Source organism: Lissotriton helveticus, chromosome 8 (assembly GCF_964261635.1).
Source record: "Lissotriton helveticus chromosome 8, aLisHel1.1, whole genome shotgun sequence".
Lineage (NCBI taxonomy): Eukaryota > Metazoa > Chordata > Amphibia > Caudata > Salamandridae > Lissotriton > Lissotriton helveticus.
In genome coordinates this window covers 181,941,542-181,966,689 of record NC_136069.1, presented here as the reverse complement: position 1 = coordinate 181,966,689, position 25,148 = coordinate 181,941,542, and the positions used below count along the sequence as shown (strand labels likewise).

Sequence of the window (25,148 nt, the reverse complement as noted above, 5' to 3'; positions counted from 1 at the left end):
ACTCCTCCCCTGTTGCGGTGGACTGGGTTATTTTTCCCTGTCCCCGACACTGGTCCCATGTTGAGGGGTCTTGTGCTTGTTTGAGCTGGAGAGGTTCTCTGGCGGACCCTCCTCCCCCTTGGATATGGCTAGGGTATCTATTCTACGTAAGGAACTGCGGCTAGTAGTCTCTATAAGATCAACGAGTTACTTGCCTTTGGTAATGGTGTATCTGGTAGAGACGATTCTAGCCGCAGATTCCTTCACGACCCACCCTTCCTCCCCATTCTGCGAGGACCTCTCGTGGTCTTATGTACTTGCCTGCTTCAGGGCGGCGGTTCTCTTCTTTTTGTTTATATGGCTGTTCCATTCCTTCCTTTCTATTGATTGGTGGACTTGTCATTTTTCTTTAAAAATACTCAAAATCTCACCAAGGACACTTCAAACATCAACCCTAACCCCAATCAAGAAGACCCCATGGCAATCAGCGTTTGGCCCCAACTTCTGCAAAAATTCCATTAACAGTCAATGCATTAAATTACCACTCGGACAAACTGGATGCGCAGGTCGATCTCCTAAATACTCTAGCGTTGTTCACGTCCGGGATTGACAACAAACTTGACAAAATGAACAACCTAATACTTGGAGCGCAAGCCTCGACAAAGTTCATACAGTCGGTCTGTTCTGCTCCTCAATTATTGACTCACTCTCTTCGCTTCCAGACTTCCTAACTAGTGTTATAAAGGAAGTCAAGATGCTGACAGGTGGTAACTCAAGCATAACTCCCTGCCCGCAATTGCAAAAGCCGTCAGATACCATCCAAGAATCAGCTAACCAGTGGTCTACAACAAACAAAGGCACCAAGCCAAGCGGGGGAACAGTTCTCTGTCCAAACCAGCCGAGCGAGCAGCCAAAACCCGGTCAGCCACAATCTGACCTGGCCACAGCAGCAACGGGAAACGCTGGGACGCCTAGTGTGCGTATTACCGGCATGGATCATTTTGCGACAGGGTCAATGGCCAGCCCGGCGACCTTGCCCCCCCCCCCCCAAATTGGAAGAGCTGCCGGCGTTTGAACCACACCTCAGTAAAGGCCAGCGCAAACTGAGAAACAAAGCAAGGGCAAAAACATCAGCTGTCCATCCGGAATACTACCCTCTCTTCGCAATGGCAGTTAACAAACAGGTTCTTAGTGAGACAGACTCACTTTCACCCTTAGGAAACCCGAAGCAAGCGAACCAGTAGTGCGAACAGCAATAAACGTGCCCGGCACTGTCTCAGAAAAGCCAAGCACGAAAACCGACGAACCAAGCTCATTAGGGTCCACAGAGAACCAAGCGATATTAAAACCAGGGCATGCCCTACTTTCATCTCGGGCGGACACCACAATAACAGGAAGGAACCTGACAAAAACAATTTACAACCAAAAAATAGCTTTCTCCATAAATCGCCGGCCCTCTTGGAAGGCCCGTCCTTGCCCGACGCAACAGGAGCAGGAATTGGATGAAGGTCCATCACTTAACAAATCCAACAAGACTGCTCCAAGTCTAAAACATATCAAGACCACAAACGAATCATCATATTTCCACATTTTACTGGCACCCGAATACAAATCAAAGGGCCGCCAAGATATCCTTAACAGATCGAACATCATTAAATTAGTAGATGGCATTTTGGGGTTTGCAGGCCTGGTATCTGACGACATAGAATCCATCGAATTTCTCCCACCAAGAGGAACCCAACGGTCAGAGGTAACCCTGGTGACACTCAAGTCGGCCAGCTGGGCAGGTGCATTTTTGGACCACAAGGCCAAACTAAGGGAATGGGGCATTTGAGTGTACCCATACTCCACACCAGGCTACCGCACCGCCCTACTAAACCAGCCAATATCACCTCAAAAAGCTGGAACCATCAGATTGAAAGACCACCAGAAAACATATTCAATCTTAAACGCGTGAGGGCCCGAAGAAGATCATAAAACCCTTCCAACAGCGGTCTCCAATATCGACACTAGTCAAGGATGGGAATGGCCCAGCCATCGTATCAACCAAAAGCTTAGAATGACCGTTCGAATTAGAGACCGGGGTCCACGACCACAAACGCTTGGTAAAGTCAACCCCCCCAGTAGTTGCACTAAACTCACAAGCGGACTCCACCTTCTTATTATGTTCCTGGAATATAAGTGGCCTTCAGCAAAAAATTAGGAATCCAGATACCTTCTCCTTCTTGTGTGAGCGTTCAGTAATATTTCTGCAGGAAACTTGGGCCACACAAGATGTCCAGTCATTGGTTTCATCGAGTTATGGAAACCAGCACTTAGGGACAGCCGCTTCGGTCATCCCAAAGGCGGGCTGTCAATATACATATCAAACACCTTAAAAGGTCCAATCTCACGATTGCCCCTTGATGAAGACTGGCTTCTTGGGGTTAAAATCAACGCATGGCGGAAACAGCGCCCACTCTTCCTTCTAAACGTGTACATTAACCCCAGCACACGTACAAAAAAAGATCACCTGACACGCCTAACGGAAATCATGAACGACATAGCTGCGGAATACCCCAATTCAGACTGTATTGTCACGGGGGATTTTAACACCAACTTATTTCAAGGGAACGTAGCAGACTCTGAAGGGCCTTTCCTATTTCCAATCACTGAGGCTATAATACAAACCAAACCGCCCAACCAAGCACAATGCGAATTGGGCGAGCTCTGTGTGATGAGATTTTACAGTGCAGGATACCTGGTTATCAGTGGTAGGTCGGCGGGCGACACCCCGCCAAATTGGTCCTGGACAAATGGTAGCAAGCAATCCTACCTGGACTACACCATCTGCAACGCTGCCTTGCTTAACTGCTTAGCCAACTTTCGTATCCATCCACGAACCGAAAGTGACCATAGGCCCCAGGTCATATCTTTCAATACAAATCCAGTGAAACATAAATCTGCACCACCAACCTGCTGGGGAATACACACGGAAAACCTAAAGCGCCTCAAGTGGAGCGAAGATATTAGCCCGAACATTCAGCAAGTAAGTACGGACATCATAAGAGTCTGAATCGAGAAAGAGGCCACTCCGACTGTAACATGGACGATGCTCTGTTCCCATCTGACCAATCTTTTTCCAGCAAAGCAGCAGGCCCAAAGGGCAATCCAGGCTAGTCAGTTTATAATCTCACTTCAGACCAAGGCACTCAAGAAAGCTAGAAACAATGCCTTGGGGCACTGGCAAAATCCCCGGGGAATAGTGAATGCTTAACTCATTACCAAACTGCCCAAAAATCCTTCAGGCTGGCGATTACAAAAGATAAACGGTCTCACGAAAAACAATTTTGGTGCAAACTGGTGTGGGAGAGCAAGAGCAAAAACTCTAAAAAAAAACAAAAAAAAAAAAACAAAAAAATGTTGGGCCTTAATTAACCACGGAAATTCTAGCACAATGAGCTTTGGATCAGAAAACATTCAGGAATCAGATTGGGCAACATTCCTAACCGACCATTTTAAGTCTCCAGAACATCCAGGTCCCACAGGAAGCAGCCCCTCAAATGAGATTAATCCTGGGCCCGGTATCATGCGTAGTATACCCATTGAATGCTCACACCTCGTCCACGAGGATTTCGAGGTGACACAAGAAGAGTTGCCACAGCAATGATAAAAGCAAGATCTGATGGGGCTCCGGGTCCAAATGGCCTGCCACAGAGCCTGTTTAAATCTGACATTGCCTTCTGGTCAGGAATGTTAACTAACCTCTTCAACTACGCTCTGAGAACAGCAACAATCCCAGATTCATGGCGGGGCGCCATAATTCACCCAATTTACAAATCAGGATCGCGTGCCTCACCGAACAATTACAGACTCATTGCCCTTTTGGATATTGAGGCCAAGCACTATGCAGGCCTCCTCTTGGAGGACCTAAGGCTATGGGCAAAGGACCATAAACTGATGCTGATGAATCAAACAGGGTTTGTGGCTAACTCAGGGACCAGAACTAATCTGTTAGCAGTATCAACCATTGTCAACAAAGCACTTTTAACATCTAGGCCAGTGTTTTGCTGCTTTGTCGACTTCAAAGCAGCATTTGATAGAGTCCCCAGGGCGGCTCTATGGGTCTATTCCAGAGAATCTATTAGAGGCAATTATTCAACTCCACTCCCGCACATGGGTCTGGGTGAAGTTAGGGTCCGGCACACATCTCTCGTGGAAAATTATGACAACCAGAGACGTGAAGCAGGGATGTGTGCTGGCCCCCCTCCTCTTTAACCTGTGTATAGCAGATCTGTCGGCGATCTTGGACGATACAAACAGTCATTCTCCAAAGGTGGGAGGCTTGGCTCTAAGCAACCTTTTGTATGCCGATGACCTGGTTCTCTTTAGCCTCACGAGGGTCGGGCTACAAAGGCTCCTCGACAAACTGCTTAGCCACACGACCATTAACCAACTAGAGGTCAACTTAAAGAAAACGCAAGTTGTCCCCTTTGGTAAGAAAAGACACACAGGTGGCGGATGGTCATTTAACAACACAAGCCTCGTTACAGGTCAGTCGTATAAATACCTAGACGTCCACCTGGATTCTAGATGCAACCTTATAAAACAGCGTAATGAGATCGCAGTTAAAGCAATAACTCTTGTGGTGTCACTAAGTAAGCTTTCAAAAAATCTCTCAGGCCCAACCTTATCGCCTCTTCTGGAAGTAATGAGAGCGAAAATTGTCCCCACTCTATCATACGGTATAGAGATATTCAGGGGAAAAATGAATACTGCCTTGAATCAGCATACAACCAAAATTTACAAAAAGGTTCTTCAGCTGCCAAAGTCTGCATCTGCTGCGCAGATGACTGGAGATGGGGCTATTAAACTACGATGCCTCTAACACCGGGGCATACCTGAACCTTTGTCACAAACTGAGACGGGCAGACCCAGGTACATTAGAATCCCTAGTCTGGCTAGAAATCACCCAGAAAAATCCAGGTGGAACGTACAGTCGCCTTTTTAAAGACGCTATTCAGCAAATGTCAGCGAGTGATTTATGGGCCCTTCACCCTAGCCAGAGAGCATTTAAAATCGAGATCAAAAAATGTGTGAGAATGAGATCACTTATCACTGACTAAGCACACTTTTTGAAACGCAGTCATGCTTGGGCTCTATTAAATTCGTACAGACGGCTAGCCCCCGCCACCTATCTGGCCTGCACATACTCACTGTACGTAAAACGCAGCCTTATCGCTATCAGAATGGGTGACTGGCGATTTCTGCAAGATCTACCTCCTTGGCGACGCACGGCAGAAGATCTAACTTGTAGAGGGTGTGGCAAAACAGCTGAAACTCTGTTGCATGTGGTCTGCCTCTGCCCAGCCTTTAATTCAGAACTCAGGTGTAAACTCAAAGCGGAATGGAATAGGCTGGGTGCCCGGACATGCAGGCAAGCCATTATGGTAGCTTTGAACCCTGAAAACACGGTCTTAAATATAAGACTTACAAACTTCATTCAGCAAGCATACCGTAATCTTAAACAAAAGAGGCGCTGTTAATGCGTCCCTCCTACTCCTTTTAATCATCCAATACACCCCTCAACATATTCCAATCTCAAGGGAGGATTTAATTAAATGATCAGTAGCCTCAGGAATGTTGGTCGCCTTCTATATGTATGATACCATTGATAACGAGTGCAACATAAAAGGGTTGAAGATAAGAGCTTTCTTGCACTATATGTTTTAAACTATCTTCTCTTTTATTACTACCATCCTGTGTTTTTACTTTTTTATTTTAAAATATTAAGGGTCAAGGAGGTTCAAGAGTGTCTTTGCTTCTCCTTTGTTTTTTTTATTCTATTAATTGATACATAACGTGAACTTTGTAATCTTCTTTTAAAGATATGTGTTTATCTAAATAAAGAGAATTTTTTTTTTTTACCGCGTTAGCACACAGGGTACCTGTCATGGAAATCTACCAAGCTCTTTGTGGGTGTCCCACCACACAGTCACAGAGCACTAATGCTTGGACAGGTGGTTTGTTGAGAGTTGCATTTTGACCGTTCGATCCTCCAGGATTTTCTGGTTTGAGCCAACTCTCAATCAGGATTTGTAAAGCATGGTAAATCACCCGTGAGGGTAGTCAGGCGCTGGGGAGGCTAGCTTTTTCATGGTGATCTGTTCATTCAAGCTGCCAGGTCTTGAGTTCTTTCCTGAATTGCTGGAGCGTAGGGGAGGTCCTGAGGTGCAGGGGATGGTTGTTCCAGGCAAGTTGTGCTAAGAATCCGTGTTGAAGGTGGCTGTTAGGTCCAGGAAGATGAGGGCTGCGGTTTCATTGCGGTCCAGTGGCTGCGATAAGACCTGTCTCAGTGCTGTGGTTGGTCTGAATCCTGATTGAGAGGGGTCCAGGAGGTTTTTATGTTCTTAGACCCACTTCCAGGAAGGTATTGTTTCGGGATCTACCCTAAGGTGAGGAACCTATGATTAGAAGTCTCTATCAGTTGAATAAGTTACTTACCTTTGCTAACGCTTTTTCTGGTAGTGACTATCCAACCAGAGGTTCCTCAATGACCCTCCAATCCACTCCATTCTGCTAAATGAACTCTTCACCCTAACATCCTGTTAGATTCTGCACACTGGGCAAACAATCAGTCAGTCTAACGTGACTGTGTTTTGGCGTGGAAATAGTCACAAAAGAAACTGATGTCACTGCTGTAGGAGAGTAGGGTCTGATTTCCTATGGTCACCCCACTTTTGCTTTTTGCTTCACTGGTTTTCGACTTAGATGTGGCTGTGGGCCTGCTAATCAGACCCACAGCCCTGCTGTTCTCTCTCTAAATTCACACCATGTACTTTAGGTACATCACCAATTGGGATTTGGGTCACTCTTGTGAGCCCCTGTACAGTGTACTATAGGTATCCAGGGCATAGGTGCACCAAAGGCCTACCAGGGGCTGCAGCATATCTTTTGCCACCCCTGGCTGGCCATCCAAACTGACACAACTGGCTGATCACTCAGCTGGGGCAAGGTCGTGTAATCACCCCTTGCTTAGGTATAGTATTCCTATATCTACCCTTATATCTAGACACATGTACACCTATAAGTAACTCCTATGGCAGGCCTTAACAATCCTGGAGGCAGAGTGCTTGGTTTTATGTGAGATGAGGCTCTAGCATGAGCTGAGCCTGTCTGCAGCTTTCGGAACCATGTCCTTATAGCTGTTCTAGGATATTGCCATACCATATACTCTTAAGTGCATTATGAACCTCGCGGTGAAATGCTAACTTTGGTTTGGCTTTATCAAAACATGTCGTGTAAGGTGTCCTACGTTTTGGAATACTACCCCCTTGCCAGTTCTGGCGACAGGGGTAGCATTCCACCCTTCTAGAGGGAGAAGACCTGCTACTTCCACTAATCCCGGTTAAAGTTAACCAGAGCCTCAGCATCACAAAATGGATGCTGCTGCCACAGACACAAGTCTGACCTCCTCCTGCTGCTGGGAGTCCTTCCAGCGAGGGAGGCTTGGACAATAGGTTTCCTGTCTTGGGAGGTGCTAGCACCACCCCTGACAGGCTATAGTGTATTGGGGCAGGGAGGGCTGAATGAAATGAGACGCTGCCTGGGGCACACAAGGTGTCCCATGCATAATCCAGTTCAAACCGGTGCTGGGGCACTCCAGCCCCAGCTCTGGCGCGAAACTGGACAAAGGGAAAGGGGTGTAACCACCCCCTTCCTGGGTCCCACCCATAGGAGGGACCTAGCAGGTAATCCAGGCTCTAAATTTGGTATATAGGTAAGAGCTGAGTCCCAAGACTTTAGATTTATCCTGACTGAAACTCTGATGCGTAACTCTGGACCTTCGACATCCTACTCGACATAGAAGACTGAAGAATCTCCCTTGTGGTCAAGGAGTGACCACTCTGCACAAGCAGGCACCATCAAGCGATCAACGGTTTGCTTTGTCGACGCTCCTGCCGGAGCCCGAGCACAGAGCCTGACAAGACCCGGACTTCCAGACTTCCTTCAGCCCGATCCACAGCAAATCTGAGACCCGTGGAGGCGACGCGAGACGTGGGACCGGCCATCTTGGAAAGCCAACAAATTGCTTTCTGTGCAACTTCTGAGGCACTCTCGAAGTTGTGCATTAGGGATCGAGAAGCCCCAACCCCGAGCACCAACTGCACCGAAGATCAGCCCTCCACACTCCACGAGTTCTGCGTGGGGCCCTTCTGCATTTTCCTGCTCGACGCGTCCGTCCGGTCACTTGCCTGTTGGCTAGTGGCCTCTGTGGCGACAAAACCTTTGATTTACAATGCTGGTCTGGTTGCTCCAGACTGGCCCTTGCTCCCCTGAAAAGGAGCAGCCCATCAGACCTTGCTGGTCTGATTAAGCAGCCATCTTCCTTTTCTGCGTGGGTTGCCTTTGCCAAGGCTTGTTGACTCCAATGCGGAAGCCGACACCGCCGACAGCTAGATCCTTCGTGGGACAGTCCGTGACCAGCTCCTGGTCGTCGTCGACACCTCCTGGTCCACGTGGCTGCAGAGACCAGCTTCGCGACATCGCCTGGTTCCTTCCTGGTCACTGGCTAGTGACCCAGACTCTGTCCCCTCTGCTTTCAGGTACTCTTCATCCTCGATCCGCCCTTTGATCCACCTGGACACTTCTCTCCTGGTCGCCTGCAGCATCTTGCTCCAAGGCTCCATGGGAATCAGCGACGAAACCCGACACACTTTGACACCTATGCACCCGCTTCCTGTGGGTGAGGTAACGCGAGTATTTCGGTACTCCTATGGGTATTGACTATCCTAGTGTCCTAGTTTCAAGTAGCTTTTCCCTAGTCCATCCGGAAGTGTCCTAAAAGAACTAATTTCCAATTCTTTCGTTCCCATTCTAACTCTATGGTAACTTCCGTGCGTGTAAAGAGGTAAACACACATTACAACGCATTTTTTACAACGCACTACCATTACAACGGAACTTTTACAACGCAAATACCATTACAACGCATTTATTTACAACGCATGTTTTTACAACGCAGGTACTTTTACAACGCATACCATTACAACGTAAGTATTGGTAAGTATATAATTATATTTAAAATGTTATATGTTAGGTTTTTTTTAAAGGGGTATTTTTAGGGTTTAGGGTCAGTTTTGGGTTTTTGGGTAAAGGGGTATTTTTAGGGTTCAGGGTCAGTTTTAGGTTTTTGGGTAAAGGGGTATTTTAGGGTTCAGGGTCAGTTTTGGGTTTTTGGGTAAAGGGGTATTTTTAGGGTTCAGGGTCAGTTTTGGGTTTTTGGGTAAAGGGGTATTTTTAGGGTTCAGGGTCAGTTTTCAGTTTTTGGGTAAAGGGGTATTTTTAGGGTTCAGGGTCAGTTTTCAGTTTTTGGGTAAAGGGGTATTTTTAGGGTTCAGGGTCAGTTTTCAGTTTTTTGGTAAAGGGGTATTTTTAGGGTTCAGGGTAAGTTTTCAGTTTTTGGGTAAAGGGGTATTTTTAGGGTTTAGGGTCAGTTTTGGGTTTTTGGGTAAAGGGGTATTTTTAGGGTTCAGGGTCAGTTTTGGGTTTTTGGGTAAAGGGGTATTTTTAGGGTTCAGGGTCAGTTTTGGGTTTTTGGGTAAAGGGGTATTTTTAGGGTTCAGGGTCAGTTTTGGGTTTTTGGGTAAAGGGGTATTTTTAGGGTTCAGGGTCAGTTTTCAGTTTTTGGGTAAAGGGGTATTTTTAGGGTTCAGGGTCAGTTTTCAGTTTTTTGGTAAAGGGGTATTTTTAGGGTTCAGGGTAAGTTTTCAGTTTTTGGGTAAAGGGGTATTTTTAGGGTTTAGGGTCAGTTTTGGGTTTTTGGGTAAAGGGGTATTTTTAGGGTTCAGGGTCAGTTTTGGGTTTTTGGGTAAAGGGGTATTTTTAGGGTTCAGGGTCAGTTTTGGGTTTTTGGGTAAAGGGGTATTTTTAGGGTTCAGGGTCAGTTTTCAGTTTTTGAGTAAAGGGGTATTTTTAGGGTTCAGGGTCAGTTTTCAGTTTTTGGGTAAAGGGGTATTTTTAGGGTTCAGGGTCAGTTTCAGTTTTTGGGTAAAGGGGTATTTTTAGGGTTTAGGGTCAGTTTTGGGTTTTTGGGTAAAGGGGTATTTTTAGGGTTCAGGGTCAGTTTTGGGTTTTTGGGTAAAGGGGTATTTTTAGGGTTCAGGGTCAGTTTTGGGTTTTTGGGTAAAGGGGTATTTTTAGGGTTCAGGGTCAGTTTTGGGTTTTTGGGTAAAGGGGTACAGGGTAAAAATAAAATAAAATTAAATTTAAATTAAATTAATTAAATGAAATTAAATTAAATTAAATACAATTACATTACATTATATTAATTTTAAATAATATACAATTAAAAAAAATATATATACTTACCAATACTTACGTTGTAATGGTATGCGTTTGAAAGGTACCTGCGTTGTAAAAAAATGCGTTGTAAATACATGCGTGGTAATAGTATTGGCGTTGTAAAAGTCCCGTTGTAACGGTATGCGTTGTAAAAATATGCGTTTTAACGTCATATATCCGTGTAAAGACACTGCACGCGCATCCCGTGGTCCTCCTGCTCCTTATCCTTTGGTAGTACAGCGTAACCCCAGCGATTCTCCAGGCCCTAGGCCTTTCCTTTGTTCGTGAAGTGGTTCTTATACCACTATTTTAGTATATTGTTCGAAGTGCCCCTAGGGCATTACTGTATTTTGTGCAACTTATTGTATTTTATTTAAGTTTCTTGTTATGTGCTGGTGCCTCTGACCTCATAAAGAGTTCAGAGTATTGTGTTAGAAATAAATACATATAAATTTTGATATACAACCTGTGTGGTGTCCTTTCACTTGGTATTAAAGGGGTTACATATGGTAAAACAGCTGGCTTCACATGCCCTCTTGAGTTTAGCATAAGACTGCTTTGTCCATGCTACCACTAGGATAGCTGGTCTATAAGGTTGACTTTACAACCATCACCATAAGGGTTGTTTGGACTGGTGCAAGGTGCTCACTAGAATAGTGAACATCATATACCAGGCCAACTTCCCACAACTGCTCTGGATTGGCGCCTATACAGGCACTGCACATGTCACTGCCGACACAGAGCTGATCAACGCCACCTTCCAACGTGCAGAGATACAACTGACGATTTACCGGATCCAGTCTAAAACCATCGTAATATTTTGGAAGGTGAGGAATTTGCTGTTAGTCTCTAGCAGAAAAAGCTTTACCGAACGTAAGTAACTTGTTCATCAGATCTGAGACTGCAGGCGTCAGTCATCACAGACATAACATTAATAATACATTTCCAATGGGGGACTAGGTATGAAAATTAACTTCAATGGGAGTGATCTGGCAAAATGGGATGTTTGTGACTGTTGCAGCACTATATTTGCTGAAGTTCACATTACTAGTTAGGATATTGTGATGAATGGTAGTTCAAACAGCACAGTTGATACCCCATCACCAGTGTCTACACAGTCATACCTAAGTATGCTACATTTCAAAACTGTGTCAGTTTATCTCCTTGAATGTACAGAGCACTTACATTGGTGCGTTCTGAACTCTCTTTAACAGTTGCCATAGAAAGCAGCATTAAAGAGTTTTAGTTGCTTATGGCGATCCACTTGATTTTCACTTAAACATCTATATTTGGAATAACACCTACTCAGCAAAATATTTGACAACACAGTAGTATAGACATACTTTTATAGTTCTAACCAGCCAAGAAGTTGAACTGCAATTGCACTGTGGCTACCGCTTGCTCTTTTCTTGTTTGATTAAATTTTGCATTATAAATTTGCGACTCTTATGGATTTAGCTTTGATCTCTGATTCAGTCAGGTAAAAAAGGCAGTTTTGTCAAGACGGGACCTTGTTGTACAAACCTCAATGTATGTTATTATATTGGTTAAAAAGTAGTATTTTTCTTTTTTTTTTAAAGAAAAAAGAATCGATAATGAATGGAACCAGTAACTATTAAATCAAGGTGTTTTAAAATAAATCAGATCTGACATTTGTTCTCCTGCTTTAATTTATATTCCATGCCACTGAAAATAAAGTAAGAATTAAAGTGTGACTTGGCTGTAAATTAAACATGTTTTTCTTCTTAATGCAGGAGTACAAACCAGCTGGAACTCGAAAACTTCATACAATTCTTGGAGTGGAAACTGGGGGGCCAGGCGGTCGACGTTCTGGAGAATCGGGTCACACTGTTGCAGACTACTTAAAGTTCAAAGACCTCATTTTGAGAATGCTGGACTATGACCCAAAAACTCGGATCCAACCTTATTACGCATTGCAGCACAGTTTCTTTAAGAAAACAGCAGATGAAGGTACAAATACAAGTAACAGCGTATCTACGAGTCCTGCCATGGAGCAGTCTCAGTCTTCAGGGACCACTTCCAGCACATCTTCAAGCTCAGGTACATTACTATCCGACATGGTGTTGGTGAATTAGTTAAAATAATAATAATACAAATTCCTCATCTCTGTTTACTTTGGTTCCAAATGGATGGGCGATGCAACTCGGCTACTATTTCGGAATTGGATACAATCTCCTTTGGTTGAAGACTGATTGAGGTGGGAAATGATATATTTTCTTTCGCACTTGAGCAGTGGTATCACTTTGTGCCCGTGGCTCTGAGTATGTTAGTCATCATTGTATGCTAAGCATACACTTGAAATGCACCTTTCAAATGTAGTTTTTAGTTCTTTCATTTCCTTTGCTTTATCCCTTTTTCAAGACCGTTATTACATTCAGTTTGTCTCTGATGAGGAAGTCACTGGAGTTCAAATATTTGCTGCCAATTGTCGGAGTCTTGCCTATATATTATCTTTTTGTCTCACATTCTAACCAGTTTGAGACTCTAATGCAGCAATCACCCATATCAGAGATCTGTGGTCATTTTTAGATGGCTGTTAGGTGAAGGGGTTTTGCTTTGCCTTAATGAGTTAAAAAATAAAAGCAAGAAATTAAAGCATCACAAATTCTCCGACACTTAGACAACGTTGCCATAGACCAGGCGGCTGGTAATGAGGGCTGTGTAACGGTGCGTCTCATGTGCAAGGGTAGTAAATTGAAGATGTTCCACTGGATTCTAAGTGTGAGTAAGCAGGTGGAGGAGACTTCTTTGATCTGTAATCTCATGGTGAGCTTGCTTGTTACAATGAGGATTCCGAGGCTTTTGGTGTGGTTGGCAGGTGTGGGTGCGGGTTGCAGGTCTGGAGGGCCACCAGGAGTAATTCCAGGGGTTGCTGTTGTTTCCGAAGATCAGTACTTCTATCTTGTCCATGTTCAGCTTCAGGTAGTTCTTCATCCAATCGGCGATGCTTGTCATGTATCTGTGGCAGTTGGTCCTGGTGGTGGAGTTTGGACCGTGTGCTGTGACGATGTTGGCCTGTGGTGTCCTGTTGGCGTTGAAGAGAGTAGGGCTGAGGTTTAAACCATGGGGGACACCACAGATGATATCCTTGAGTTCAGAGGTGGAAACTGGTAGGCATTTCCTTCCTGTGAGGAAGCGGGTGATCCATCTGAGCGCGTCCCCCATGGATGCCGATGTAGTGGAGTCTTTCGATCAGCGTATGGTGGAATACGATGTCAAAGACTGCCGAGAGTTAAAGGAGGATCAGAGCTGCTGTTTCTCCTTGGTTGAGGGGGGTTTGGCTGTCATTGGTGGCTGCAATCAGTGATGTTTCAGTGTTGTAATTGCTGCGTAAACTGGATTGGGAGGCACGGAGTAGCTAGTTCTGCTCTGTGTGGCATGAGTTGCCTGCTAATAGTTTTTTCCAGTAGGTCGCTGGAAATGGGAACAAGGAGATTGGCCGGTAGTTTTTTGAGTTGGCTGGGGTCGGTGGAGGGTTTTTAGAGTAATGGTCTGAGTTTGTAGTGTTTCCATGCATCTGGAAATGTTGCGGTGGCGATTGAGATCTTGAGCAGGGTAGTGACTTCCTGGATGATCCTGTAGTTTCCAAGTTTGAAGATGTGATGCAGCATGGGTCTGTGGGAGCTCTAGAGTGGATGAATTTAATTATGGAGGTAGTGTCCTAGGTGGAGAGCTGGTTCCAGGTCGTCAGTCTGTTCATTTTGGTTGTGTTGAGGGTGTATCGGTTGAGGAAGTCCGGTGGTTTGGGTTGGGGTTTGAAGTTTCTGTATATGGTTGCAATCTTGTCATGGAAGAAGTTGGCGGGGTTGTCGCAGAGCTTCTGTGAGGGGATAGTATTGTCTTTGATGGCAGTTTTTTCTTTAATTTTATATAGCACTAACTAGACCCGAAGGGAACAGGGCACTTTACATGAGCACCAGTTACGTTACAGACAGTTGCATTAATTTTTGTTAAGCACACAAAGATTACGTGATTTGCCCAGAATCACAGGATGTTGAGTGTCCCTGTCGAGACTCGATCCCGGTTCCCCAGCTCCGAGGTAGACTGCTCTAGTAGTTAGGCCACATCCTCGCCCCTTGTTGGTGCTGGTTTTGATGCGTGCGGCTAAGGCTGTCTTGTTTGGTGTCCTCAGCAGGTGGTGGTGGAAGTTGAGGGCGGTCTTGAAAGTTGTGCTGTTTATAGGTGTCCTTGCTGGCGCGCCATCACCTCTCAAGTTTTTTGCTTTTACGGTTCACTGAGTTTTAGGGTGTACCAACTGTCCTTTTTTTGAAGAATTTTCTGTTTGTTGCTCTTGATGAGGGGGGGATGCTGTTGGCAGTCCAGATGTTTATGTTCCTTATTTCCTCTTCGAGGTTGGTGGCAACATTTGAATTGGAGGTGGAGGGTATATTTCCATCGAGACTCTGAATTTGGCTCCAGCTGTGATGGGGGCCTCTGGCCATCTTGGGGGTGGCAGTGCGAAGGCTAGAGATGCTGACATGGACGAGGGAGTGTACGATCTATGTGAGTTTTGAGACGTGGCTGTATTTCACGCCATTGCTGGAGGTGATGATGCGGTCCAGCTTGTGTCCTTTGTTCTGCTTTGGGTCGCTGCTCATACTGTTGAAGAGTTGGGTAGTTTTGTTGTCGGAGTAGTTGAGGTAGCCGAGGAAGATGTAGCCCTGGCAGTCCAGGGCCTCCATGAATTATACAGTGGTGCATGGTCCCGGGTGTCAGTATGCAAGGATGCCTCTTAAGGTAGTCTTGTAGTCCATGTGGAGCTTGACGTTTAGGTATTGCATGGTGGTGGTGGTATTGTCGGTGGTGCACTCTATAGCTTCTTTGTGGATGATGGCTGGTCCTCCTTCCGGCTTGTTGGTGCTGTCCAGGTGAGTGATTTTGAGTTAATTCCTTCAGTTTATGCAGCAATGATTCCTGATGACATAGCTAAGTAATTTGCCTTGACTCCTCTTCAGAAAAGCATGCTTGAAAGCATCATTTTGACCTTACTTGACATCTGTAGGCGTCATTAACATTTCTGGTTTTTCTGTATGCAAGTTCATTGAATTTAGCTTTGTTCTCCACGGCAGAGTTTTCCTCGCCTAGATCTTTAGTCTCAGTGCTGGTATCCTGTATCAAATATATCTTCTGTGGTTTTAAAAAGTACTGAAAAGGTGTGCATTCACCCTTACATTTTTGATGCCTGAAATTTGTAACAAAGTGGACAAGGAACAGTGAAGCTACTCTTGATTCAAATTTGCCTGCTTGGACAGCATAGGAACTGTGCTGCACCCTCTGTTTCAAGGATCCAAAACAGCAAAAAGTCTGTAGTGAGTCTGACTAAGGAAAAGCGCTTATAGTTGCTCCTCATAACTTATGGGACCCACTCTAATAACTTGGGTCCCCTCCAGAGCCAAGTTCCAATCATCCCCCCTGCTTAACAATTTTAGCTTTGACAAAGATTTTCTCTGGTAAGTTGCACAATATGAAGGGGTCCGTCAGCTTTGATGTACCTCATACTTTTATTGAGAGCTCAGGGTGTGACTCCACATCTGCGACATTCTGAGCTGGAACCTCTGGGGCAGACATATGAGCAATCTAATCCATCTTTTCCTTAAAGAGTCTAAGCCACTTCTTCCAAGATCAGAAGCGCTCCGGGTTTAGAGACCTGGTTACCTGATAATGAACAGGAACTTGGATTCATCAATATTGTTTGGGGCAAAAGAGATTCATCATTATTGGTCATGGAAATTAATCTCGCCTGTAGCCCATGAATGGAATATTGGTTCAAAGGGTCTGTAGCTGCTTATTAAATAAATGTTTCTGATGGATACATCTGCCTGTGAATTCCTCCCCTTGTGCAGCATTCCACAGAAACGTTTCTCCTGAGCTCTACCACGTCAACGAGGATGTCACAATAGAACGGCTCAACAAGCCACTGATTTTCATCGAGACATAAGAAGGCTTTGTTGGAGTACTGAAGTCAGTTCCCTTTTTTCCACATCGTTGATGCAGAATGCTTTTTCCCAGGGTTCTCCATTTCTGCGAGTTTCTTTGTTGCAAGTGTTCGGGTCTTTGTAGCAGGGACCATGGCTAATCAGAGGAAAACAGGATTCAAGCCATGCAGGGAATGTGGGGGTCAGATGTAGATTACTGACCCTCATGAAGACCGTTTGTGGTGTCTTGTCGGACCACGACATTTGGAACTGTGCAGGCGCATAAACCCCACGGTATTGGAGGAAAAGGGGGCCAAGTTGTTTATGGCTAAAGCTAAAAATCTGATAAGGAGTCGAAGGAGGTCGAGGTCCCCGTCCAAGTCATCGACTCCGCATTCCTCGAAGTTGTCGAGGAAGCATAAAAAGAAGGGTCTCTGTCACTTGTCAAAGGATGAGAAGCCGAAGTCGCGGTCTCCTGCTCCCCGGCGTCACAACAAGGACGAAGTCTCTCCTTCTCCTGAAGTGATTCCAGCCCAGTCTCCAAGAGCGGTGACTTCTCCAGCGCTGAGAGAAGCGATACCTCAACTGACGACCACTCCACCTCTGGCTCCTGGGTCTCCGACACTGTAACCAGAGCCAATTGTGCTGCCTCCTCGAGTAGTCTCTACCAGACCTAGAAATTAGATCTGCGATTGTAGGAGAGTGGGGTCTGCAATCCTATGGTCACCCCAGAATTTTGCTTTTTGCTTCACTGGTTTACGACTTTCCCTGGCTGTGGGCCTGCTAATCAGACCCACAGCCTAGCTGTTCTCTCTCTAAATTAACAATCATGTACCTTAGGTGCATGTACCAATTGGTACTGGGCCACCTTATCAGTCCCTGTACAGTATACCTGAGGTATCCAGGGCATAGGTGTACCCAGGGCCTACCAGGGGCTGAAGCATGTATTATGCCACCCCTGGCTGGCTCTCTAAAAAGACACAACTGGCTGCACGACAGCTGGGGCAAGGTGGTGTAATCACCCTTTGCTTTAGATATAATTCCCTATATCTAAACCTAAAATGGACACATATATTCCTATCAGTCACTCCTATGGAAGGCCTTATCAATCCTGAAGGCAGAGTGCTTGGAATTATGTGAGATGGTGCTCTGGCATGAGCTGAGCCCGTTTGCAGCTTGCGGAACCAAGTCCTAATAGCTGTTCCATGATAACGCTATACCATATACTCTTAAGTGCATTATAATCCTCGCGGTTAAATGCTAACTTTGGTATAGCATTATCAAAACATGTCGAGTAAGGTGTCATACGAATTGGAATACTACCCCCTCGCCAATTCTGGTGACGGGGGTAGCATTCCACCCTTCTAGAGGGACATGACATGTATGTAACTGTGAACCCCGGTTAAAGTTAACTCGAGACTTGGCATCACAAAATAAATGCTGCCACCACAGACACAAGTCTGACCTCCTGCTGCTGGGAGTCCTTCCAGCGAGGACGGCTTGGACAAAGGGTTTCCTGCCTTGGGAGGTGCTAGCACCACCCCAGACAGGATTTTGTGTATTGGGTAGGACAGGCCTGAAAGGAATGAGACATGCCCGGGGCACACAAGGTGTCCTGTGCATACACCGGTTCAAACCAGTTGCTGGGGCATCCCTGCCCCAGCTCTGGCGCTAAACCGGACAAAGGATAGGGGGTGTAGCCACCCCCCTTCCTGGTCCCACCCAGGGGACGGACCTAGTCAGTAGTCCAGCCCCCTTTAGGAGAATAAAGGTAGGAGGTGGTCCCATTCCAAATTAGATTAATCCTGAACTGAAACTCTACAAGAAGAAACTCTGGACTTCGACTTTCTACACAGAAGACCTTCTCCCTTGTAGGCAAGGAGTGTCCACCCTGCACAAGCAGGCACCATCAAGCGTCCAGCGGCTTCACTTTGTCCTCTTCCCTTGAGGATCCAGACTTCAGAGCCCGACGAGACCCGGACTCCCAGACCTCTCCGACCTCTATCTACATCTGCAGCACAGCTGAGATCCGTGGGTGCGACGAGACACGTGGGACCGGCCATCTTGAAAGAACCTCCACTTCGCTTTCAGCACGACTCACGAGGTAAACTAGACCAAGTGCTTTGGGGACTGAGAAGCCCCAGCCCCGAGCAGCTCCTGCACCGAAGACCAGCCCTCCAGCATCCACGAGATCTGCGTGGGCCCCTTCTGCTTGTTTGCTGCTTGACGCGTTGTCTGGTTACTTGCCAGCTGGCTAGTGGCCTCCTAGATGACGAACATTGAAATCTTCACTGCTGGTCTGGTTGCTCCAGACTGGCCCTTGCTCCCTTCCAAAAGAGGAGCACCCCGGACCCTCCTGGTCCACTCCAGACGCTGTTTCCACTCACCGCGTGGGTTGCCTTTGCCAAGGCCTGTTGATGCCGATTCCGGATCCAACATCGCTGACAGCGAGAGCCTGCGTGGGACAGCTCGTGCCTCCATCCTGGTCGTCGAAGACACCTCCTGGTCCACGTGGCTGCAGAGACAAGCGTCCACTCTTCACCTGATCACGACGACGACATCTGGTTCCTTCCTGGTTCCACTCCAGTCACTGGCTAGTGACTTTGAACATTGTCCCCTCTGCTCTCATGTCCTCTTCTTCACCGATCCACCCTTGGATCGCACCGGACATCTTCCTCCTGGTCGCCTGCAGCATCTTTTCTTCCAGGCTCCATTGACTTCAACGCGAGAACCCGACGCACTTTGACACCTATGCACCCGCAGCCCGTGGGTGAGGTAACGAGAGCATTTCGGTGCTCAAGGGTAGTTTAACTGTCCTAGTGTCCAGTTCCACAGTCGTTTTAGTCCTAACTAGTCAGGATTGTCCGTACTTACTTTTAACTTGAACTGTACTGTCCATAGACGTTGTTACGCATCTCGCGTGTGAGTCCACACTCTGCACATGCGTCCTGTGGGCCTCCTATGGGCCTCCTATTACTTACCTAAGGTGAAGATAGCGTTCTCCTAGCGAACCTCCAGCCTCTGGACCACTCTATTCTTTCTATCGACTTTCACATTCCACTTACTTAGTATATGGTTTGTCGTGCTCCTAGGGCACCATTGTAATTTTGTGCAACTTATCGTATTTTTCAGAAGATTGTCATGTGCTTAGCCCTCTGACCTCATAAAGAGTTCAGAGGTGTTTGTTATTAATACATATATTGTTTATTTTCATAACAACCTGTGTGGTGTCCTTCCATCTGGTATTCAAGGGGTTATATTGTGGTAAAACAGCTGGCTTCACATGCCAAAAGAGTTTAGCCTAAGACTGCTTTGTCCATGCTACCATTAGGATAGCTGGTCTATAAGGTTGACTTACAACCAATCACCATAAGGGTTGTTTGGACTGATACAAGGTGGTCACTAGGACTAGTGAACATCATATATCAGGCCAACTGCTCACACCCACTACCAGGGTTGGTATTGCTGGGGTATCTATTCTAAGGTAAGGAATCTATAACTAACGTGTCTTTCAGATGCTCAAGTTACTACTTGTGTAACAATAGATCTGTAAGAGACATTAGTTAGTGATAGATTCCTTACTGCCCCATCAACCTCCCCGTTCTGTGAACTGATTTCTATGGTTAAGGTCGACCTTTCGGGCCCTAGTTTCTATGCACCAGTGATAAGTATCTTACATGGCTCTGCGTTCCTGTCGCGGAAAGTTGTGTACAGAACTGACGTCCGCACGCTTGGGCAAGTCTAAGTAGCTCCAATGACGTCATCTCGGCGAATACGACGCCAGCGACGCACGCACAGCCGTAGGACGACGCCTATTAACGCGCAGGGGTACTGCTGACGAAAGCTTTCCGGATCCAGTCTGACGCCTGGGTATATTCTAAGGTAAGGAATTGATCACTAATGTCTCTTACAGATATATCGTTACACAAGTAGTAACTTGTGCATTGGTGCATCAGCCATCTTCTCACGCCTCACTAAAGGGATCTATTCACCAGCATCCCTCTCTAAATCTTGATTCCTCCTGTGCTCTTCTCTGCCTCACAGGGCACATTGGTCTTGGCAAGCAGGCACTGGTGCGCCAGGCTCCAAGGATGAGGGTGTCTTGGATTCCCTGGGTGATGCCCCATTATACATCTGGAAGACTGGTATGCCTTTGCCCCCAGTCCTGGTCACAGCCAGAAGTCTTCAGAGCTTTTCCTTGCACAGCCCTACTGGCTTCTTGATAGTCGACAATATTTGGAGTCTCAAGCTCCCCTTCTTATAGTCCATTTCCAGACGATGGCCTTTGTTCGCCTATGACAACCACAATTGGCATTAGGGATCCAGACATTAGGACAGTTGGGGCACTTTGGGTAGGGGTGTTCATCACCATGCAAGGGACCTTTCTGTTCCTGCAGACGCCCCTCCCAGATCAGAATTCCCCGAAACAAATCCCTAACCTGGAGAAGTTGGGTGGTCACATCAGTAAACCCAATGGGAAAGTTCAGTAGCATTCCCGTGGCTCAAATCGGCTCTGTTCTCTACTACAGAGTCTAACCCTTGCAAAGAAATAGACTATCTCAACAACTTGGGATTCTCTCCCTTCATAGCCAGTATGCATTTCAGTGGTATTTCATCGGTTGCCCTACAAACATAGTGTCAAACAAGTAAGGTTGGAACTTATGCAAGTTTCACACTGTGGTAGCCACACAGTTCTGTAGTAGGGGATCTCTGTGTATAGTCATAATCTAGTGAATAGTCCCGCCCATGTGCGTGGACCCCGGAGCAATCAAAAATAATCTCTTAAGTAGTCTTCTTTGCAATTCTGCATAGACACTTAAGAGAAAATTAAAGACAATAATGCAGCCTGTACCTACAAGGCTACACTGTCCAGTACTTCAACTAGAAATGCCAAGGATATTTTACCAACATCACATTTACCATAATCTGTCAAGTTCCATCCATAGAGAAACTTCCCCTTCACAAAAACCTTGGAATGATAGAGAGGAAGAGATGGACAGACAAGCCTCCATAGGCTGCCATTATGTGTCTGGAAAAGGGGTACCCTGCCTTTAAGGAACTCTCCAGAGACCCTCGGTATCCCAGCATGCACAGCCAAGTCCTTTTACTCCCAGTTCATTTTTCAGGCTCCTGCTAGCAGGACCCTGGAGCATTGAGCTCTCCCTTTTTGGGTTTAATTCCAATTTTTTGACACTTCAAGTGTTTAGAGTGCTTCACTCAACGTCTACCTATTCCTTCTTCCCTTTGCTGGAGGTTTTTGCCAGTTTGTGCCACCATTTCTGTCGAAAATGCCTGCATTGTTCGACAGATGCCCTGAGTGTGCCAGGAAGGCCAAATCGGAAAGCCACAGCGTGTGTATTCTCTGTCTCCCTTGATCCCATGTCCCTGAGGATTGTGAAATCTGTCAGTCCTTTTCCAAGAGGACCAGGAGAGAGAGGGAGAAATCCGGCTCCAAGGCCTGGAGCTGAGGAAACTTCAGGATCAAGGTGGTTCTGGGCATGGGTGGGCTGGATCTGAGTCCTCTGCCCGTGCTGAGGCTTCTGGGGGGGGCTCCCCAGTCAAGAGAAGGCCAGGAAACTGCACATTTCTCCGTCGATGGCCTCGACGTCTGCGTCAAGAGGGTTGACCACTGTGTGCTCCCCGTCGACCCAGGTCCGTTCGACGTCGAGGGGGCTGATGTCGAGACCTCGAACGAGGTCGACGTCGAGGAGTCATCGACGTCGTGATGGTTCCAGGCACCGGCGCTCGCCGCCGAGGCGACCTCGCCGTCGAGGTCTACTCAGCGTTCGACGTCGGAGCAGACACTCGACGTCGAGGAAAAGGAGATTCCCGTCGAGGGATGTGTCGAGGAAGAGGTCGACGTCTAAAAAGGATAAGTCAACCTCCAGGAGGCGATCCAGGACAAGGACGGCGTCCCCGGGCTCGGTGGTCAGTCTGTCTTCTGCTTCCACGACCCCCCGGTCGCGGCGGCGCCGGAGCTCGTCCAGTAGTAGGTCTGCTTCTAGGACTTCGTCGCGAAGGCCGGCAAAGAAGAAGAGTGGTTAGATCTTCCGACTCGGAGAACTCTCAAACCTACTCCCCTTCTCGGCCAAGGTCGTCTACGCCTCCTACGTTCCCGCAGAAGAGTCCCACTCCTCCACCGCTTCCGCCTCTTCCGAGGACTCCTCCTCTTTCTCCTAAGACTCCTCCTCCTCCGCCTCCACATCATCCTCCACCGTGGCTTGCTCCAAGGTCAGTCTCGCTGCCGCGCTTCCCGTCACCACCTAAGGGGACGCCACAGCCGAAGCCTCCGGCTCTACCTCCGCAGCGTCCACCCCCGACCAGGCCGGTGGATCGTCCACGACCTCGGAGGTCCAGATCACGATCCAGGTCGCGATCCAGGCAAAGACGCTGTTCTAGGAGTGACCGTCATTCATCTACAAGGTCCCGGCGGCGTCACCGACGAGATCGATCGAGATCCCGTCATTCAGATTCGTCCAGTGTTAGGGGGTATTCGTCCACTCTGTCTGATTCACCCCACACGAGAGTGTCACCAGTGGATGACATGGTGTAGTTTCAAGAGGTGTTATTGCGAGGGGCGGCGAAGCTGGGTATTATCCTGACGGTGCCCACACCTTCAGGATCATCACTGAGTCCCACCCTCTTCAACGTGTACATGAGTCCCCTCGCAACCATCGCGCGACAACACAACCTCAACATCATCTCCTACGCTGACGACACCCAACTAATCCTCTCCCTCACCAAAAACACCAACACCGCCAAAACAAATCTACACGAAGGAATGAAAGAAGTATCCGTATGGATGAAGAACAGCCGTCTAAAACTAAACTCGGACAAAACGGAAGTCCTCATCTTAGGATCGTCCCCCTCTGCATGGGACGACTCATGGTGGCCACCAGCACTGGGCACAGCACCCATACCTACAGATCACGCACGGAACCTGGGCGTCATCCTAGACTCCTCCCTCTCGATGACCAAACAAGTCAACGCCGTTTCATCATCATGCTTCAACATCCTACGCATGCTCAAAAAAATCTTCCGCTGGATCCCCACCGAAACAAGAACGACTGTCACCCACGCACTAGTCACGAGCCGACTAGATTATGGAAACACCCTTTACGCCGGAACCACAGCCAAATTACAGAAAAAACTCCAACGCATCCAAAACGTCTCAGCCAGACTCATACTGGACATCCCCCGTCAAGCTCACATTTCTGGTCACCTGAAAGATCTCCACTGGCTTCCCGTCAACAAGAGAATAACGTTCCGTCTCCTCTCCCACGCACACAAGGCCCTCTACGACCTCGGACCCGAATGCCTCAACAAACGACTGTCCTTCTACACACCCACCCGCCAACTTCGCTCATCCAATCAAGCCCTCGCCGCAGTTCCGCGCATCAATAGAGTCACCATGGGAGGAAGATCCTTCTCCTATTTAGCGGCCAAAACCTGGAACTCTCTCCCCACTCACCTCCGCCTTACACAGAACCACCTCTCCTTCAGAAAACAGCTTAAAACCTGGCTATTTGATAAATAATATACCCTCCCTCCCCCAAGCGCCTTGAGACCCTCTGGGTGAGTAGTGCGCTATACAAATTACTGAACTTGAACTTGAACTTCTACGTCAGTGATCTTCGAGACCCTTTATAAGCGGCAACTGTCAAGACCACTTTTGCCCTTACTGCTGGGGCTGGAGGAACCGCCGATGGAACTTTTCCGGACGCCGGCGTCAACAAAATCCACCCCCTCCAGGCTGCAGAAGAAATGCAGGCCTCCAGACTCCGATTCGGCGTTTCTCAGGTCGGACCCGGTCCCAGATTCGGTGATCGTTACGGCCGCCAGGAAACAACATGCTACTGCTCCATTATCCACGGTACCCCCTGATAAAGAGAGTAAGCAGATGGATTCTGCGGGTCGTAAGGTCTGCGGTACGGCTGCTACGTCTATGAAAGCCGCTAGTGCCACGGCTCTCCTAGGGCGATACGACTGATCGTTGTGGGATTCCCTACAGCAGTTTCTGGAGCATCTCCCTTGGGACAAGAGGGAGGATTTTCAAGAGATCATCAACGAGGGCATGATGGTGTCCAATCGGGTGATCAGTGCGGCGGCGGATTCATCGCTCTTGGCTGCCCATGGCTACTGCTACGGGATATTGAGACGTCATGCCTGGTTGTGCCTGACATCGCTGAAACCAGAGGCCCAGCAGAGGGTCACCAACATGCCGTTCTCTTGAGCGACATTGTTTGGAAAACACGCTGATGAGGAGATGGCCCGCATGAAGGCGGAGGCTGAAACCCTGACAGCCGTCGCATTAGAGAAGCCGAAGGAGCAGAAGAAATCTTTCCGCCCCTTCCAGAGGCGTTTTGGTGCCCAGGGCAGGGGGCAAGGTCGTCAAACTGGACAGCAGCAAAATCAGCAGTAGCAGAGGTGACCTTTCCAGAAGTGACAGAGGGGCAGAGGCGGCCAGCAGTCCTCCTCGACACCCAAAGGCCCGGCCGGGTCTAGTTCCGGAGGTGCTACTTCCCCCTCGCCCGTTACCCACTCCTGTGGGGGGAAGCGTCCAACATTAATTGGCAGAGTGGAGAAAAATTACTCCGGACAAGTGGGTGCTGAACATTGTTTGCAATGGATACAGTCTTCGTTTCACCAGCCCGCCTCCAGCAATTCCACCGGTTTGCTCGCAGTTCCGACTGCGCGAGCTCCAGGTGGAGGCCGATACCCTGTTAAGAAAAAGGGAGATAGAAGATGTCCCTCTGTTTCAAAGGGGAAAGGGCCTGTACTCACGTTTCTTCCTGGTACAGAAGAAGGACAAGAACAAGTTCAGGTCCATTCTGGATTTGCGACAAGCAAACAAATAGATTCACAGGGAAAAGTTTTGCAAGCTGTCTTTGCACCAGATCTATCCTCAGCT

General features: G+C 47.4%; 1 protein-coding gene across 2 annotated transcripts in view; it reads left to right on the top strand.

Moving 5' to 3' along the window:
- DYRK1A (dual specificity tyrosine phosphorylation regulated kinase 1A) overlaps positions 1 to 25,148 on the top strand; it is a 786,609-nt gene that overhangs the window by 716,157 nt on the left and 45,304 nt on the right. For both annotated transcript variants that reach the window (XM_078656853.1, XM_078656854.1), the window contains exon 11: positions 12,056 to 12,362. In XM_078656853.1, the coding sequence (XP_078512979.1) occupies positions 12,056 to 12,362 (307 nt within the window). The remainder of the gene's footprint in view (positions 1 to 12,055; positions 12,363 to 25,148) is intronic.